Source organism: Callorhinchus milii, unplaced genomic scaffold (assembly GCF_018977255.1).
Source record: "Callorhinchus milii isolate IMCB2004 unplaced genomic scaffold, IMCB_Cmil_1.0 Scaffold14, whole genome shotgun sequence".
NCBI lineage: Eukaryota > Metazoa > Chordata > Chondrichthyes > Chimaeriformes > Callorhinchidae > Callorhinchus > Callorhinchus milii.
This window is the reverse complement of record NW_024704755.1, coordinates 5,410,210-5,426,884: the sequence shown is the minus strand read 5'-3', so window position 1 is coordinate 5,426,884 and position 16,675 is coordinate 5,410,210. Positions and strand designations below refer to the sequence as shown.

Sequence of the window (16,675 nt, the reverse complement as noted above, 5' to 3'; positions counted from 1 at the left end):
GTTGTTGTGTCTGTTAAAATCTTAGCAAAACACAAGAATTCAGCTGACTTAATAAACAAGCAGACCTAAAGCAGTAAGTACATCAAAGTACATCATTTGAAGTACATCAAAAGTGAATCTCATTCAGAACTTTACTTGTTGCTATTCCCAACTCACCCCTGAAAGAGGAAGAGGTTCAGGTGATTGTACTTTTTTGTAAGGAAATTGCCCAGGATGCGCGTCGGATAGCCACAGCGGATCTGGTACGCAGACAGAGCAAAGTAGATGCATTTTACGAAATACCAAAGCTGTACCACTATATTGTGACTAAACATTCTGTTTGAAAAAGAAAAAGCACAGATACATCGAGTGAGCAGCAGAGTTGGTAATCACTTACTGTACTAAGTGTGTATGTCTGGGTGAATCTATATTAAATCCATTTACACATGCACACACACCTTCCTTATCCTTTAATACATTGAAAGGAGCTCAAGTTTCTGTGTGAACTGTAATAAATATTGATTGTAACCACATTCCCAAAAATATATAGTTCTAGCTATTGAAAGATTATTTCAAACTGCCCATGAGTCTCTGTACCAAAGACATCTCAGTACCGTAATTGAACTTGATGTTTGTCATCACTAATACAATGCATAAATAAAATAAAATACATTCCTTCCTAATCATTTCTTGGCTCCACTTAAATGAAATCCCCTTCTAACCCAGTGCTTCCTCCCTTTGCCCCTCTCCTTCCCCCACGCCCTCTTACCGCTCCGAGACTGCAGGCAATATGAAGAACATCCAGACATGGATTCCAAAGACAAGGAGGACCTGGAAAATGAGCTTCCCCAGCACAGTTTTACGAAGGTATAACGCGCGGTCGATCACCATAGTGGAGAACTGAATCAGCACCATCACCAGGAAGCCCTCAGGGACCTGGTCATCAGACAGCGATGATGCAATGTCTGCCGCTGCCGAATGTTTCTGTTCATTGAAGAAAAACATTTGTCAGTATCTCAAAACCCAAACATGCCTGTACAAAAAACACACGCAAATCAATGAGACTGCAAGAGTAGAATTGATGCAGAAGCTTCAAACAACATATCAACAAAATCCAGGAAATAGGGTAAAAGGTTGCAAAAGCATCAAGGACCCATTTCCAGCCTTTCCAGTTGATTGATTGTGTTGTGTGTGTGTGTGTAGGTGAGAGGCCATGACCATCTTGCCCTCTGAAATTCTGCTCTCTTCCTCTCAAAATTCTACTGAAAGCATAATTTTCAACTATACTTTTGGACAGCTTCCCCTTCCTGTGCTCCTCATTGTTATTACTGTATTAAACTCTTAAATCTTGCCATTGAAGGCTGCTCTTTTTTTGACTACAAGGTTTCTTAACTTCAAGGTGCCCTTGATAAATAAAGGAAAGGGGAGACTTTGAAGGTAAGATGTGAATGGAAACTATTCACTTACTACATCAACAAGAGTTTTTTTTTGTTCTTGCAAAAGCACTAAATCCCAGAATATATTTTCTTGGTAACAGAACAGTTTGGAGGAGTGTTAATAATAATACTTGCATTTGATGTAGGGCTTTTCACGTCTTCCAAGTACTGTAAAGTGAACTGACTGTATATTTGTAGGCGAAATGTGGCAGCCAATTGCACACAGCAGTGCCTCACGGAAAGTCATGGGTTGAGTATTAGTATTTAGTACAGTATTAGAAGCACATTTTACAGTGAAGGATCAGATACTCACTCCAAATGCCCAAAAGCCAAAGATGATGATAACAAAATCAACCACATCTGCCAAAAACATGAGTGCGTAGACATCGGTGGCTGCACGGTATTTGGTGTGAAGAATGCTGGAGAAAAAGCTCTTCAGTGGCGTGTAAATGCTCATAGCACTGAAAACACACAACAACAGGGAACAAAGTGACATCAGTTAAAAATAAATCAGGAAAACGTAAAAGATTTTTTTTCAACTTTGAACTTTCACGGTCAGTGTAAAAAAACCTGAGCCCTTTATCTTCCAGCATTTAGTTAATTTACCACTGTTCATCCTGAGAATTAACATGTATGACAGCCAATATGCACACTTACATACTAATGAGGAAGTTCTTTACTTTCTTCCCAAATTCGATCAGTTTCTTGCTTATTCTTTCCCTCTTCTTTTTCTTCTTCTTTTTCTCTTTTCGTTTGGGCTTTTCAGAATTTTCTTTTTCTAAAGAAAAAACAACAATGTTTTCCAATAAGCCATTTCACGTCATTCACAGGTCAAGATCTCTAGCTGTGTGGTCCCCAGATTGTACCTATCCAACAACGTAAAAGCTAGCACAACATCCAGAGCTTTCTTTTGTAGGTGTTAGCTTGGCTCAGTTGGTAGGACTCTTGACTCTGTCTGAACAGGTTTTTGAGTTCAAGAGGACTTTAAGGCTCTTCGTGTAAGATGACACTCCAATGCAATCATGCGTTAGTGCTACATTGTTGGAGATGCCATCCTTTGGTTGAGATGCTTGTTCAGGTGAACGTTAAAGATTCCTTGGCACTATTGCACACAGCTTGTGTAAAGCCAAAACCACACAGCACTCTACCTTTTCCAAGTTTTTTTTGATTGTGATTGTGACAACATGACGATCACTAAACATAGGATTTGATTCTCATTAAAATAGCAGAACCTCTGACCTTTGTCTTGCTTTCTCCTCCTGAACAAGAATCTGGATGTTTTCTTTTCAGGTGTCTGTTCATCTGTTGCTGCTTTTTCCTCTTTAGGAGCTTGCACAGAGTTTATTTTCTTCTCATGGTTTTTTTTACTCTCCTCCTGCTCGTCCCACAGTCCATATCGCTAGAGAACAAAAAAATCAGAGAATACAGTTTCACAGGATTACAGCACTTACCTCGTTCTTCATCTTAGTTCACTAGGTTTTAGTGGCCTGAAAGGATTTGTTTTGTTGATTCAGCGATGTGTTTGTGGTGCTAATAATAATGCTTGCCATTGATATATTGCCTTATCACATCATTGAGATGTCTCAAAGCGCTTCACAGAATATACTGTGAAGTGCTTTGACTGAATATTTTTGTGGGCAAAACGTGGCAGGTAATTGCGTGTAGCTGTGTCCCACAAACAGTTTGTGGATTGTTTATTTGTTTTGGGGATGGGATTTTAACCCCCGGAAAGCGCACCATAATTCGTAATACTCTACAAATGTCTGAGTCTACATATTTGCGACGAACCTTCAGGAGGGATTGGTGGAACAGGAGTGCCAGCAGCTGAATCAGATCGTATTTGAGATAATCATCACTCTTGTACAACCCCAGGATCCGTGGTGGGAAGAATGGTTTGTCTTCAAAAAACGAAATGATGTAGAAGCTATTCCAAGGGAAGAATCCAAACTGGAAAATGTACTTCACAAGGATCATAATCTGCCAAGGCAAACAAGGGCAAGTCATGTCAGTGTAATGCACAGTTAGGTTATCAACAGTGAATTAGCCTGGTTAGAGCATACAGCACAGTTAGCGTATTGACTGCCACGTTTCGCCCACAAGACATACAGTCAATTCACTTTACAGTATATCCTGTGAAGCGCTTTGAGACGTCTCAACGACATGATAACCAAAACAGATCTCAGTGATCATTTCAACTTCTCCTATTGAAATATTTGTCTAAACAACTTAAAGCCACAATCTTTTTTTGAAAAAAATACGTATTTGGTATATTTTCTAGCAAATGCATTTTATTAATAAATAATAACAGTAATCCTTGCATTTGATACAGCACATTGTCACGTCATTGAGACCTCGCAAAATATACTGTAAAGTGCATTGACTGTGTAGTTTGTGGGCATCAAATATTCCGACAACTCACCTCTGTGTAGACGATCGCTACCATCCAAAATCGTTTGCTGGGCCTCGGGATGGAGAGCATTCCCCAGAGAAAGATGAGGATGGGGAGGAAAAGCGATATGACGGACGCGGAGATCATGTTATTCAAGATGATGATGAAGTAACAGGTTAACTCGGAATTAGCAGCAATAACATTGTACACAGCGTATACCAGCTTCAGGCATCTGTTCTGAGAATCGTAAAACTTTTCAGAATCTTTCAACTCTTGAATGCAGAAGTTACTTGAAAAGATAATCATAAAAAAAAATTAGCCTGTTCTTTGTTTCGTTTAATATTGAAATATTTAAAAGCTGCTGTCGACAAAAAAATCTTTTGCCCTTTATGGATTTATGAAGTGTTCACACTGTTTAGACCAAGACCTTCTAGACATTTAGGTCAACATCATCTTTCTCGCGCTTTTTTATACTTAAATTGCAGCCTTTGTAACATAAACATGACATCAGCATCTCGCCACTGGAATAGTTCTGGGTCAACTTCAGTTCCAGAAAAACAAAAACAACACAGGGTAGTGTGAAGGGCGCTATATAACACACGCACACGTGCACACAGCACTCTACTTTCTATGACTGGATCCTGTACACGCCTGTACACATACCTGTTGGCAAGTAGCTCGCTGGCAGTTCTGGTCCGAATTATAAGGTAAACGTCCAACTCCTTGGAAGGTCTGACAGACTCTGGTGGATCCATGTCCAACTTCTGTCCCTCAGTACATGCATGTGTTTCGTTATCAGGATCAAGCACTGGGATTTCTTCTCCATCCTGAATGCTTTGCACATCTTCTTGTTCTTCCTGCAGTGCTTCTTGTTCTGACCTATTGAGTAAGAGAGAGAGAGGCTTTGTGTCATTAAATGGAATAGCAAATCATCGCTGCAGTCCATCTGTGTTAATGCTAGGCATCTCTGTGGTGGCTTTTGAGAGATGCTTTTGATTGAACTACAGAAGTTTCTCGGATTTTGGGACCTACTATTGTTCCTTCTGCACAGTTAACGTTGGTTAAAACAGAACGGAAGGAGCCTTTATACAAGACGTCACTATTTTTCCTTTTTTCCTCCTCAACAACAACTTACACCATCTATCATGGGCTTTAGATCTGAGCAGCCAGGTTACCCGCCTATGTGTACCTGCCTTGATGTGTTGGAGTCCTTTGAATCCTTCTCAGCTCGCGCTTCTTCAGAGTCAGCATTCGCCAGCAACATTTCACTGCTGTCATCTGGCATTTGGTAAAGATCATCCAGAGTTTCTCCTACGACCTCCTCACCCTGAACAAATATTGGCAGCAAAGATCAAATACTGTGCATTTGCAGTGATGGGCAAGGACTGATTTTAAGCAGAAATTAAAGTGCGATTTATCCACCAAGTAATATGTCTAGTGAATCTGGCGGAAAAATATTGCAATATACATATATATAATACACAATTTTTCAAATTCCATTAGCTATTAATGTATAATTTATCAATCTAAAGGCAATTCTGACCTTGCAAAACTACGTTAAAAAGTTAGACTTTAAATATTTTATGTTTGCTTTGTTTTAAAAGAGTTGATTTTCATTTTATTCCTCAAGAAACATGATCATTTCTTCATAAAACTATTCAGTCACTTACTTTTGCAAGTTTTTGGATCAACACATAGCGCTCTCTCCACAGGATCGTGGATGTATCAATATATGGCTTAACGAGTGTGTTCAGCCACTGTGTCAATCCAGTTACCATGACCAGGAAAAGGATCCCGAGAAATCGCAGAATATCCATCACTCGCTGAACGACATTGCTCTTTGCTAAGTGGTGAAACAGACAAAGATGGTCATTAGAATTAAAAACTAAGCTACACCAGCATTCTTTATGACCAAACCAACAAACAATGGCCCAAACTCATATATCTCAGGTAGTGTAGAAATAAACCACAGTAAGTGTACTTCGTGTCACTTCTTGATTTTTCTTTTCCACATTATTCACTATTTTATGATTTCCCCCTCTTCCACCTCCACTCCCTGATCTGAAGCATTAAGCAGCATCTCAGCAGATGTGGCAGTTAACACACTGAGCAATAAAATCTTTACATAAAGGAACATCCAATTGCTAAAGTAACAACGACTTGCACTTATATAGAGCCCTCCATGCAGGGTAGTGTCTCAGAGCAGTAACACCTTCAACTTGGGAAAATAGACTTTTTTTAAATATGTTTATTTTTTTAGCAGTAAATACACAAATACAATATTAATTGAGGTAATTGAGGACGTGGCCTCTGCATTGGCATCTCAGGCCTGTGCTGAACTCCTCACAGAAGCAAAGACTATATATCGCACGTGACTGACAACTTGTGGCAGTCCAGTATTTCTATGTACTACAACACTTACATGATACAACATTTTCCTCGTCACCATCTACAGAAGAGCCCTCCAGGACTTCAGTTTCTTCTCCTTTGGCCACTCCTGAAAGACACAGCGTATCACACACAACGTGCAGGACAGGCTCACTGGACTCATTCCCCATCAAAAGAGCACACAAAGCGTTAATAACAGGCAAGGTTAATATCTCCAGGAAGACGATTAACTTGTACTAAAAACAGTATGAAAAGTGGAAAATGCCTAGGAAGAAATTCGCTTTTTATCAAGCTTCTAAATTTAGAATTATATCATGTCTTTTGACAAGGAATAAAATGTGATCACCTACAGGCCATTTATAGACAAGATGTATGACAAAGGATTTGACAGTTTCGACTTAAAGGAAAACCTTTTGCTGGGCTTTCAGGAACAAACTGTAACTGATCAAAAATTAGAAAACAGAAAAGCATTTCAGTCACAGCTCAGTATCAAGATAAAGGGAGAGACTTTTATGAGATGAAATGGTAAAATTCTCAGGTTCAGAAACCCTGTTTTACCTCGGAACACGCTCTCACCTGCTTTCAGCAGCCTCTGCTGTCTCCGAGCTTCTCGCTCAAATTGCAGGAGCTGCTCTTTTCGTTCATTTCGCTCCTTCAATGCCTGTTTTGCGTTGGTCACCCAAGCTTGGTAGGCCAGCTAGAGAATTCACAGAAGGATAAAGCCACAGCGTGATCATTTCCTGGTCACCTACCACCCAATGTTCCAAATATCTGCTGTTATCATCTGATTATTAACTGCACTCTGGCCTCAGTCGAGAGAAGAAAAAAAAGATGAAAAATAAAGCCGCAAACACACTAAACGTGAAAGGGAATTTAGGACCTTTGGATTTAGCTTAAAGGTCCGATTAAAGTTCTTTATTTTGCAAAGAGTTTCAGCCACAAAACAGGCTATCCGTGGGAACCCTCATTAATGGAACGGGACTTTCCATCCCCTCCTTATCTCGTTACAAAATCCTCGGTTTCCCGATAAATATCCAAAATAATTTTGAAGACACAATTCTGAGAATGTTTCGATTTTCAAAACTGACTGCCTGTGTGCACCAAAGTCACTCTGTAATTGATTATAATAATCCTTAGATTTGATATAGCGCCTTATCACGTCTTTGAGACATCTCAAAGCGCTTTACAGCCAAACCCCCTGTGGCAATGCCCTACCATTGCTATTGTTCTAATCTCCCGCTTGTTGTTCTTATGCTTATACCTGGAAGGCACTCTGCTTGTGTGGCTTCTGCTCGTCCAGTACGCTCTCATCCTCTTCCTCGCTGTCTGACTCAAATAAGTAATACTCCCCCGACTGCAGCACTGAACAGTTTGGGGAGAAAGAGACAAGAGTTAGTTTCTGCTACGTCGTTGAAATGTTTCAAACAAGATGAATTAAAAGAAATTGCTTATGGAGTTACCGAACAAACCAAAGCTTTGCACAAACATGCACTGCAGATCATCAATGAGAAGGGTCTCAGGTTCATGAGTTATTTCACCTTCATCATCAACCATGTGCTATACTGGGCGCATTCATTAAACAATGTCCTGCATTTCACCTCGTTCACATATTGTGGCACATTTCCTATGCAGTTGCAAAAATGCATCAAATATTCCACCATTCGATGCATTAAACGTTACTCTGTGCAGCTAGTCACCAACAAGATGATTTGAACAGGTGTTTAAGACAGGCAAACAACTAAACTACGATTATGAGTCAACAAAAACTGTAAGACTAGTGTCTTTGTTATCCAAAGATTTTGTGCCAAATTTATAACAGTCACAGTGATTTGGCTCAAACATCTTGATCTACAGCAGCTAAGCACCATTCTGATTGAGCAGTTGTGACCAGTGGGTTGCCACTGGAATAACACTGTGTCAGCTCCAGTAATTGGGCATGGAAAGCAACACACATCCTAAGTTTCTATATTATGGTTTGTATTGAAACGGTTCCAATACGGGTACGTAATCAGACCACCTCTTGCTGGTAGACCTGTGCTGATCAGTAACTTGAACGCATGCATGCAGGACTGTGAAAAAGGCTGCATTAGACAGAGGAATTTGGTTTGGTCTGAAAGTGCCCATGCACATGCTTAAGAACACAAGAAAAATTTGAGGACAAGAGAAAGTCATTCAGCTCATCCCTCTAACATGTAACCATGCAACACCCTAAAGGTTCATGCCTGTAGATAGAAATGCTCTGGAATTTGAAGAAAAGTCTTACGTTTCGAGGAAAATTTGAAGGACGGTTCACAAAATGAATGGGCTTGGGGCAAGCATGGCACAGTTCAAAACAATCCAAGTAATTCCATGCAACACCCTTAAACCACCAGGAGGAACTGGCTGCAAATCAAATGCTTTTTGCAACTGAACAGCCCACATAGCCTCACGCATCACGGTGACCAAACTATAGCAAACCATGTCGAACATACGCTCAGCAAATGTGCCCACAATACACTCGCGGGTTTTAAAACCGCACAAAAAGGTTGACAACGGAGCATGAACCAAGGCTGTGTGACTTCCGGACAAACAATGAGAAGCAGTTACACCATTAAATACCTTTGGCATGGTCTAACCATGGACGCCACCATTTCTTTTTCTGCTGGGATTCCTTTTTCGTTGCTGGTTGCTCTGCCAGACAGGAGACAAGCACGTTGTTTCCAAGTCAAAACTACAGCTTTCAACAATCGCACTAATCAGATAGATTTGCTGCGACATATTCGGGGCATCAAATTGTACAAGAATTTGACCAAAGAGGGACACAGCAACCCAAGCTGATCTACTCCGAGCGCACTGGGATCTGAGTCGCTGTTAATGTGGAATAAACCCCCGTGTGAAGGCGCTTTGCCTGCCTTCGTGTTGGTTAATAGAAGCTATAAAAGTAAGGAATTTTAAAGCTCTGAATGTGTTGCATTGTTTTCAGCTGTAATAAACAGGGTGCAAAATCTGAGCAGAGAGACAGAGAGGCTTGGATGGCTGCTGCCAAGAAAGCAAAACCAGCTGGAACCAGCACCGTATCAGGGTTCATCAGTGGCTGGAGAATCACAATGCCAAACAATGACGACGACACCACAGAGATGCAGGAGGTTAGCTGCTGGAGGTGCAATCACATGTTGCCTCATTCAAAGCTGCCATTAAAACGCTCGACAAACCAGCAACACAACACAAAACGTAACACGTCACCCTTCTTCTCCGGCAGAGACAGAAGACTAAAGAACCGTTAATGCCGAGCCAGTGTTAGCACCGATGTTCACAAAAAGCAATCGAATGCAATGACATTAGGTCACATTTACATTAAAATGAGCGGTTTCTATTCAACTGTTCCATGCTTGAAAGATACAGTACTTAGGTTGGTGTCGCTCCCAGCCCTTGGTTCCCTAACTGTTAACACACATACCCAGTTAGGAGGGTTGGACAGGCAGGCAAGTTTGCTGCTCTTTATTCAGTAGTTGTATAAATGTCACTCCTCTTCCCCCACCACTTTCTCTCACCTTCACTCATTCCCCACCCCACACGCACACAGTCAGACACCTGATGTCCTTCCCCTGTTCCATGAAGCAATACTGTCAATCTTCAGACTTTTTGGGGAAAAACATAATTCCCTGGTGAGAGCTGAACGAAAAGTACTTCTTAATTTTTAATAATAAGCCTTACATTTGATATAGGGCCTGAGAAGGTCTTAAGAGGTTTTGGAATAGATTAGAGTTCTATTAAATAGCGTCTGCTCACAGCCTGCTCCTATTTTTTGACCAAGACAAAGAGGGAAGGAACCCTTCCTCTCAGTGCTCGACAGTAACATGCGGCAATGATCTACTTGTGTTAGTTCACATTGAAAGGCACAGTTCAAGCACCCATGGGTTAAACAAAGGTGCAAACAAAGAGGCAGCAGAGGGCCAATGGGCATGGAAGGACACGCGTAGCAAGTGAAATAGAAACAAAAGTGCAATAATACCACCCTGTGGAAAAAAGAGAAAGAGTAAACATATGAAGTCTATCACATGAAATGCAGATCTCAAACCCGTTAATATGTACAAGTGATAATGAACGACACATCAGCAGATCTGAATTTTTGTTTGTTGCAAAAAGAATGAGATGAGATGCTGAGTAAAACCCTTGCAAACTTATCCTATTGAAGAGACTGAAATTCCCTCCTTGGTTCTTCTATTTGAGCAACTTTTTACAAAACAGTCGCAACAAGAATATTACCCATATAACTCCTCAACCTACGGATAGGGCAGGCTGGGCCGAATGCATTCGGGACAATTTAAAATAAACAAAACACAATTCCCACAGTAAACACTACTGGAATATACAGTACATTATGCTTGGCACTAGCATTGTATGACGATCGCTAAATAAAAACCTTTGGGTACATCTTTGTAATAAAGGCATCATATAAAGCTTTGGTTGTCAGGGGATATAACTTCCAAGAGTATATGTCATTTGTCTTGTTGCCAAAATCTATTTCAGTATTACTCAGTCCTTCCACATACTCCAAAGAGCACTTACATCAATATAAAGCGTGTCTTTAATAGACCGTTTCTACAGGGAATGAAAATTGCTGCTACTAACTGACACTGGAAGTGAGTTTTTTGAGATGAGAACAGGTTGCACAATTGTACAAACACTGTTTCACTGTTGACTTCTAGTCCAATATTGACGATCAAGAGAGCTGCTGCTTCAATCCTGCCAATGTCAGCATTGCAAGAGGTGGATTTAGACAAGTACAATGTTTGAGAGGTTTGAAGGCTGACAATCAATTCAATGAATTTAGCAATGCCAGTGAAAGCAGTCTTCATGGTACAGTGTATACCCACAACTGACCCATCTACCAGGATCTGATATTCCAATGGTTGAAAAACATTTAACAAGGTTTCTGATGGTCCAGTGGATAAATGGACCACCCAGTGCAACACTAGGCCATACAGATTGTGTTGAGTTTGCTGATCTCAGTTGCGGCACAATTGCCCTTAGTGCTCCTGGGTTAGAGAGAGGAAATTCCATCAGAGTTCTCATTGCTGATCACCAACTGCTCCTGAAAGGTGTGCACAAGTAGACATTTTGTGAACAGCGCATCAGGCCTGCAATACAAGTGAAATCTCGAATGATACACAACCTGTACCCTTGCACGCAGTAGCTTCCTTCACTGGATGCAGGAGACTTGTAATCTTTCACTCAAGTATAGTTTAATATGTAACCCCAGGTGGACTTCTATTTTAGTATCCCTCCATCTTGCACCATACCTTTTCCAACTGTTTCACTGGTATCTTTCCTTCCTTCTCGGGATCTTTCCTGCTTTGCCCGGATCCGCTCCATCCTACCAGAGAGTAACACTGGTCATCAATATGTTACAAACAATTCCAATGTGTAAAACTGTCAGTGATATGAAACCTATCGAACTCTCTATTAAAGTCCTGTCCTGGATGGAGAACGAAATAGAAGGATTTACATTCTATTTTAAAATTTGGGCTGAAATGTAAACTAGTCCGTCTTTGGGGCTCTCAGATTTTGTGCTAGATGCTCTTCACAGGTATAGCATTACACACACACACAACCTCTAGAGAAAAATCATGCTGTAACAGTCCATTATGGCAGCCAAGATTAAAGCAATCTAGTGATTAATTAACCAGCGAGTAATGAATCAAAATAGACGACAAACTTAAAATGTTCCTAATGATTCCACAGATACAAGTTATGTGAATGACTCACTGTCTCTTCAGTTGTGCCAGTGACGACTTTTCAGCCTCCCGACGGTAATTCATATTTTTGATGATCCTAGCCTTGAACAGCTGGAAGCCTCTGTAGTCAAAAAACACACGGGTACTTGTACTTACTGACAGAAAGAATCATCCCAGTTGTTTTGCTGGAATGTCTATGCTGTCGTACGAGAACAATTGCCAAAGCACTTGCAAACATTCCCGAATCTGCAGTGAAATCTCAGGAAGCAGCTTCAACTCCTACACAGAGATATTTAGAGTACTGCTACAAAGGGCTAAGAATCAAAGCTAGGTAACAAAGAGACTACATGTCCCCAAATAAACACAGTAGAGGTCACCAAATTTCATTAACACCCAAAAATGCTAAAAACGAAGCAATTTATTGGATCTCTTTGACTGACTGCACCAAATGATGTTTCTCAATCTTTCTAAAAATTCCAGAGCAGAAATAGAAGGACTTTCACCCTGCCTCCCAGGTTCAGCAGCTGTTCACGGTGTGGAATCGTACTGTAACAACAACAACTTTGCATTTATATAGCGCTCTTCGTGTAGGGTAGCATCAGAACGCTTGACAGTGGCGGAGACGAAGCTGAGCCAGGGGGTGGCCGTAGGCACAGTCGAAGAGAAAGATCTTCAGGCCCGACCTGAAAATGGGGAAGGAGGAGGGAAGGCGGAAGGATAGAGGAAGAGTGATCCAGGGTTTGGGTGGGGGGGGGGGTCACAGTGGCTGAAAGCACGGCCACCGATGGTGGAACCAATCGTACTGTACCTGGAAGCCTGCAGGGTGGATGCTCTCAGATCTGCTGCCACATGTATGAAGTAGTAGCTGAGGAAGATTCTTCGCTGAAGCAAAAGAAAGAAGAAGCAGATGCTGTCCCAGATGATGCCAGCCTCGCCAATGGCCAACGAACAATCCTTATGCTGCAATTCTTGCTCTAAGAGAGAATTCATGACAATAGAATTAGAATCAAAGATCACTGTACACAAAGGGAAATTGTATTGGATTGGGTTTTAACAATATATTCAATACAATGGTATATTTATAATAATATAATGCAAGGATTATTATTAATAATAATATTCATTTATTTAATAATAACTTATCAGTGATACGTTTTGCCTACAAAATATATAATCAATTCACCTTAGAGTATATAATAATAATAATCCTTGCATTTGATATAGCGCTTTTCACGTCGGGAGATTCTGTGAAGAGCTTTGAGATGTCTGGAAGACCTGATAAGGCATTATATCAAATGTATGGATGATTATTGATAATCTTGCACTTGATAATAATATCCTTCACATCCATAGGATGTCTCAAAGCATTTCACAAGATATGGATCTAAGCTGTCAGGAGGGATAAATACGAGGTGGATAAACAGCATTCAAGCAACTGTGAAACAGTTAAATGTATGAGCTAAGGAGGAAGAACAAATGAATCACAGAATCCATTGGGACCAAAGCAAATTCAACACTAGCAAAATAGTATTTGCAATGCATTACGATCTTAGCACCACAAACAAACTAAAGCTGTGAAAGGAACTGAAGGCCTCACCATTATAATAACCTTTGATGGTACAGTGCAAGCTGAATAACTGAATTAGCCAGCAGAAGTTACTCTGAAGCTGCTTCAAGAAAACACAGGCCAGGAGCTAGAGATAGACACAAAACCACATGATGTAAAATATATAACATACATTATGAGCACAATTTTGGGTGGTTTCCAAAAACTGATGGGATGTGATGCTTGAATGACCTTTATATCCCGGAATCCACACAGAATGCTGTGTACACAACACACACACACACACACACACGAGTGAGGCTTTCCTCACTCATAAATTCGCAGTTTTCCACTGATGTCCGCATGTTGGGCCATTTTAGATAATTATTTGGGGAGGACAAGTTTGCAGGGCTATGGAGAGAGAGCGGGGGAGTGGGATTAATTTGGATAGCTCTTTTCAAAGAGCTGGCACAGACACGATGGGCCGACTGGCCTCCTTCTGTGCTGTATAATTCTGTGATACTATGATTAGCAATCGGCAACTTTTATTCAGAGTACATTCTTGACTCACTGAGAGCATATTCTTTGAAATGATGACCATGACATTGTACATAATCAGGCAGTCCCACAGGTTCAGGTAATTTCCGGCTGGTTTCATCAGAAGTTTTCTGCCAAACAGAAGCAAGTAGAAAGAGGCGAGCAGATAGCCACCACCGAACACACTTATTCGAGTGGAGCCTGTGGCGAACACCACGGCCAACACCAGCCAAAATATGTAGCGGAAGACAACGACTTTCAACATGTCCAAGTAACTCCTGCAGAACAACAAAGGATCGAGATTACACACTAACAAGGTCTCATAAAAACAAATAATAAATGTTTATAGCATCTATTAACTGTTTCCTTTGCAGATTTTTTTTTACAAAAAANGAGAAAGTTCACCCCAAGCTAAAAATACACATGAAATTATAATTTGCATTCACGTTAATTCACTACTTGGGAACATGGCTAAGGCAATGTCTGTCTTACATTCCTTGGCAGTGTGGCCATCACGGGACATACACGTGCAGAAGTGTGCCCCCTTTAGTCTCGATTAAACTTACCGACAGTTTATAAAGTTTGGCACCGGATTTTGCTCTCTCCCAACCATGGGATCTGAATCGTCTGTATTTTCTCCGGCTGCTATGATCATCTCCTCCTTTTTTTCATTTCTGAACACCTGCCATTGCTGGGACGCACAAACCAGCAACAGAAAATCATCTGCAATGGACAAGAACCAGAACATTCTCAATACCGACAGACCGAGACTTGCTTCTAGATATATCCCCACAATTCAAAAGCAACGGACGATGTGCGTTAGAGAGATAGTGAACACACACATCGTTATTCACAATAGGAATCACGTTACTGCAGAAACTCCAGGGGTTAGGGGGAAGTAAGTAAGCGAATGATCATCTTCAAGTGTCAACCGGTGAGAGATCAATTACGTGGTTAATCGTTCACTGTTTTGTGGGACGCTGCCGTGCCCAATTGGCTGCCGCGTTTCGCCCACAAAATATACAGTCAATTCGCTTTGCAGTATATTCTGTGAAGCGCTTGGAGTCGTCTCGAAAACGTGATAAGGCGCTGTATCAAATGCAAGGATTATTATTATATTATTATGTGCTCTAACCAGTCAGCAACTGACATGTACTTTACTTTTCAGCATGCCGCCAGGGGGAGCCCTTGTCTTCATAATTAGGACTGAATCATTCATATCAACAAGTAATAATAATCCCTGTATTTGATATATGGCCTTAATACATTGAAATGTCTCACAGCGCATCAAAGATTTTTCTCTGAAGTGTAGTGACTGCCTATTTGTGATACGCATACAAATGGACGACCTCTAAACATTACAGTACATGCTGTGAATCACACGGGAGACATCTCGACAACGCGATAAGGTGCTGTATCAATTGGAAGGATTAGCGTTATTATTTTTTATTAATATTATTTCATTTTGATCATTATTGGGAATGGTAGGAAACGAGAGTGCAGGTTCCTGTGTTCGCACCTTCTGAAATTCAACACAACAACAACAAAATTACATTTGTAAAGTGCCTTTCACGTCGGGAGGACGTTCCAAGGCGCTGAACACAGACACATACTTACACATGAGATGTGTGGCATTGGGCAAAGTGACAAAGTCTGGCAGGAACAACCATTTAATCAGGTTGGAGTTAATGGTGATGGGAGCTGCCCACCTCCAGGGGTAATCTGCAGGGTTGAGAGAGAAAAAAAACATAACAGTTGTAATGCTATTTATTATATATTTTTAAAAAATGTTTGCAACACTTACAGGTTCTGGCGATGACTTGAGCAAACTATGCAAGTAAAACTTTCCACAGTTTGTGTGCCAGTGGCTAATTTACTAAAGACACAGCCTGGCAAGTACATGGAAATGATCTCAACAACAACAATGCCAACTGCACTGCAGCCGCTTCAACCAAACTGAAGAGGCAGAAGTGGTTTTCCTTTCTCTACAGGCTTCGAAAATGATCTTTTTAGGTACTTTAGGCGGTAAATTCCCTGAGGGAAGCAATAATTAGGTCCAACACGTAGCTTTCAGTTCTGGGAAATTTTCAAACACTCGCAGCCTCAGGAGAGAGACTCCAGGTTACAGTAAAATATCACGTCCCATGTTTATCGTCTGCTTGATAATATTGATTTTTTACCAGTTACCAATGTATGCATTTACATTTCAGGAAGTGAAAAGAACATAAGATAAGAATTAGGAGCAGGAGTAGGCCATTCAGCCCCTCAAGCCTGCCCCGCCATTCGATAAGATCATGAGTGATCTTCAGTCCTAACTCTAATTACCTGCTCTATCCCCATATCCCCTAATCCCTCTATTTTTTAAAAACCTATCAGTCTCAGCCTTGAAGATGTTCAAGGGCTGAGCATCTACAGCCTTCTGGGGTAGTGAATTCCATAAATTCACTACCCTCTGAGTGAAGAAATGTTTCCTCAACTCTGTTCTAAAAGGCTGACCCTTAATTTTAACACTGTGACCCCTGGTTATAGATTCTCCTACCAGGGGAAACAGACCCTCAGTGTCTACTTTATCAGCCCTTTAAGAATCTTATATGTTTCAATAAGATCTCCCCTAATTCTTCTGTAGAATCTGGTACATTCTGTACCAGATTATGAATAATTAAGTAAACTACATTCCGCAAAT

At 40.8% G+C, this 16,675-nt stretch overlaps 1 protein-coding gene across 2 annotated transcripts in view; it reads right to left on the bottom strand.

Annotated features, from left to right (window-relative positions):
• The window catches only part of piezo1 (piezo-type mechanosensitive ion channel component 1), an 83,524-nt gene that overhangs the window by 6,139 nt on the left and 60,710 nt on the right, over positions 1-16,675 (bottom strand). The window contains exons 24-44 of one of the 2 annotated variants that reach the window (XM_007889318.2): positions 15,610-15,714; positions 14,559-14,715; positions 14,027-14,270; positions 13,507-13,603; positions 12,718-12,883; positions 11,941-12,030; positions 11,475-11,548; positions 8,791-8,862; positions 7,454-7,554; positions 6,769-6,889; positions 6,227-6,301; positions 5,475-5,647; positions 4,998-5,131; positions 4,468-4,683; positions 3,835-4,093; positions 3,204-3,392; positions 2,655-2,814; positions 2,073-2,193; positions 1,729-1,876; positions 749-963; positions 157-315 (exon numbers count right to left, since the gene is read on the bottom strand). In XM_007889318.2, coding sequence (XP_007887509.2) covers positions 157-315; positions 749-963; positions 1,729-1,876; positions 2,073-2,193; positions 2,655-2,814; positions 3,204-3,392; positions 3,835-4,093; positions 4,468-4,683; positions 4,998-5,131; positions 5,475-5,647; positions 6,227-6,301; positions 6,769-6,889; positions 7,454-7,554; positions 8,791-8,862; positions 11,475-11,548; positions 11,941-12,030; positions 12,718-12,883; positions 13,507-13,603; positions 14,027-14,270; positions 14,559-14,715; positions 15,610-15,714 — 3,076 coding nt within the window. The remainder of the gene's footprint in view (positions 1-156; positions 316-748; positions 964-1,728; positions 1,877-2,072; positions 2,194-2,654; positions 2,815-3,203; positions 3,393-3,834; positions 4,094-4,467; positions 4,684-4,997; positions 5,132-5,474; positions 5,648-6,226; positions 6,302-6,768; positions 6,890-7,453; positions 7,555-8,790; positions 8,863-11,474; positions 11,549-11,940; positions 12,031-12,717; positions 12,884-13,506; positions 13,604-14,026; positions 14,271-14,558; positions 14,716-15,609; positions 15,715-16,675) is intronic. The other variant, XM_007889319.2, reaches the window with a different exon arrangement.